Raw genomic sequence first — 1,630 nt, forward strand, 5'->3', positions numbered from 1 at the left:
GAAGCACATCAGAGCCACCATCTCTGGCAGCCAAGCCCCACAGCAGCTCAGCGTTGGGCCAGGATCACCTAGCGTGAGCGTCTGTGTCCGTGAGGAGAATGGCATCTCAAGACGAACCAGCCAGGAATGGTCCCGGGGCAGGAAACTTCACGCTTCAATCTCGCGGAGGACCCGTCAACCAGGAGGGAGAGGAGGCGGAGGAGGTCGGCTTCCCCAGCCCTGGGCTCATCTCATTGAACAACGGCAGCCACGGGCACGGGATGGTGGAGCTGCGGGGCATCTTTTGGTCTTTCTGCTCGTGGCTGCAGCCAGACAAGTACAGTAAGCAGGAGATGATTAACCTACTGTTAGTGGAGCAGTTCCTGCTCAACAGGCCCAGCAGCGAGAGGGCCGCCTGGCAGGAAAAGTGGGAGTCGAGTGGCAGAGACATGGAGGCGTTCATAGAGCACCTGGGGGATGAGGACCTGAGGCCCCCCAGCATGGTCCATGTCAGCATGGGGGAGCAGGAAGCCCTGTTCTCGGAGAACATGCCCATAGGACAGGTCCTGGCCCACCTCCAGGAGCAGCGCTCAGCAGCCGCCGCCAGGGGGACCCCCTCCCCGGCTCCCCCAGAGACACCCGGACCAGCAGCACCAGGAGATGCAGATGAAGACGGCGACAACCTTTCCAGTCCGGACCACCAACCCCCCTTTATGCTCGTCCCGGAGGAAGAGAGTCCTCAGGGCCCCGCAGAGAGCAAGGTGTCCGGGGAGAGTCCACGCAGCTCCGGTTCAGCAAGTCCGGGCGCCCCCACTGCCCAGGAAGAGCCTCCCCGAGAGGAGGCGCCCCGGGAGGCGGGGGGCGCCCGGAAGCTGTACCGGTGCGACCAGTGTCCCCAGGTCTTCAGGTACCTCTGTCGGTTCCAGCTGCACCAGAGGAGGCACAACAACGAGCGGCCCTTTGCTTGCGCCACGTGCGGCAAAGGCTTCTTCCAGGCCTCGGACCTGCGCGTGCACGAGCTGATCCACGCGGAGGAGAAGCCCTTCCGCTGCGGCCGCTGCGGCCGCGCCTTCAGCCACCGCACCAACCTGCGGGCGCACGAGCGCATCCACACGGGCGCCAAGCCCTACGCGTGCGCTCAGTGCGGGAGGACCTACCGCCAGGCCTCCACCTTCCACCGCCACCTACGGATGCACCAGAGGAAGGCCTCCGAATCTGGGGCCTCCACGCCCCGGGACACCACGCCCGGGGGCTCCCCATTCAGAGACTCTATGCCCAGGGCCTCCACATCCAGGCACTCCATGCCCGGAGCTTCCTCCCTGTAATGTGTGTGTGTAGATATATTTATTTTATGTTATTTACTTTGTTTTATACTTTCGTTGATTTCAGGGAGGAAGGGAGAGGGAGAGAAACATCAATGACGAGAGAGTCATTGATCACCTGCTTCCTGCATGCCCCCCACTGGGGATGAAGCCCACAACCCCGGGAATGTGCCCGAGAAAGTGGCTGACACGTTTCTAATGACCAATAGTTGTTGAATAAATAAAAATGTATTGTTTATTTCTTAAAATCCAGAAATGCGTCTGAAGTGGTGTGGAAAGGGACTCCCACGTGGCTAGTGATATAGGCTGCGGGAGGTGCAGCAAGTAAA

General features: G+C 60.8%; 1 protein-coding gene across 1 annotated transcript; it reads left to right on the forward strand.

Moving 5' to 3' along the window:
• Window positions 1-260: 260 nt before the first annotated feature.
• LOC132229651 (zinc finger and SCAN domain-containing protein 4-like) lies at window positions 261-1,304 on the forward strand. The gene has a single exon (XM_059686194.1). It carries the CDS (start codon window positions 261-263, stop codon window positions 1,302-1,304), a length of 1,044 nt encoding a protein of 347 aa, XP_059542177.1.
• Window positions 1,305-1,630: the final 326 nt, after the last annotated feature.

The sequence above is a fragment of the Myotis daubentonii genome, chromosome 3 (assembly GCF_963259705.1).
Source record: "Myotis daubentonii chromosome 3, mMyoDau2.1, whole genome shotgun sequence".
NCBI classification, from domain to species: domain Eukaryota; kingdom Metazoa; phylum Chordata; class Mammalia; order Chiroptera; family Vespertilionidae; genus Myotis; species Myotis daubentonii.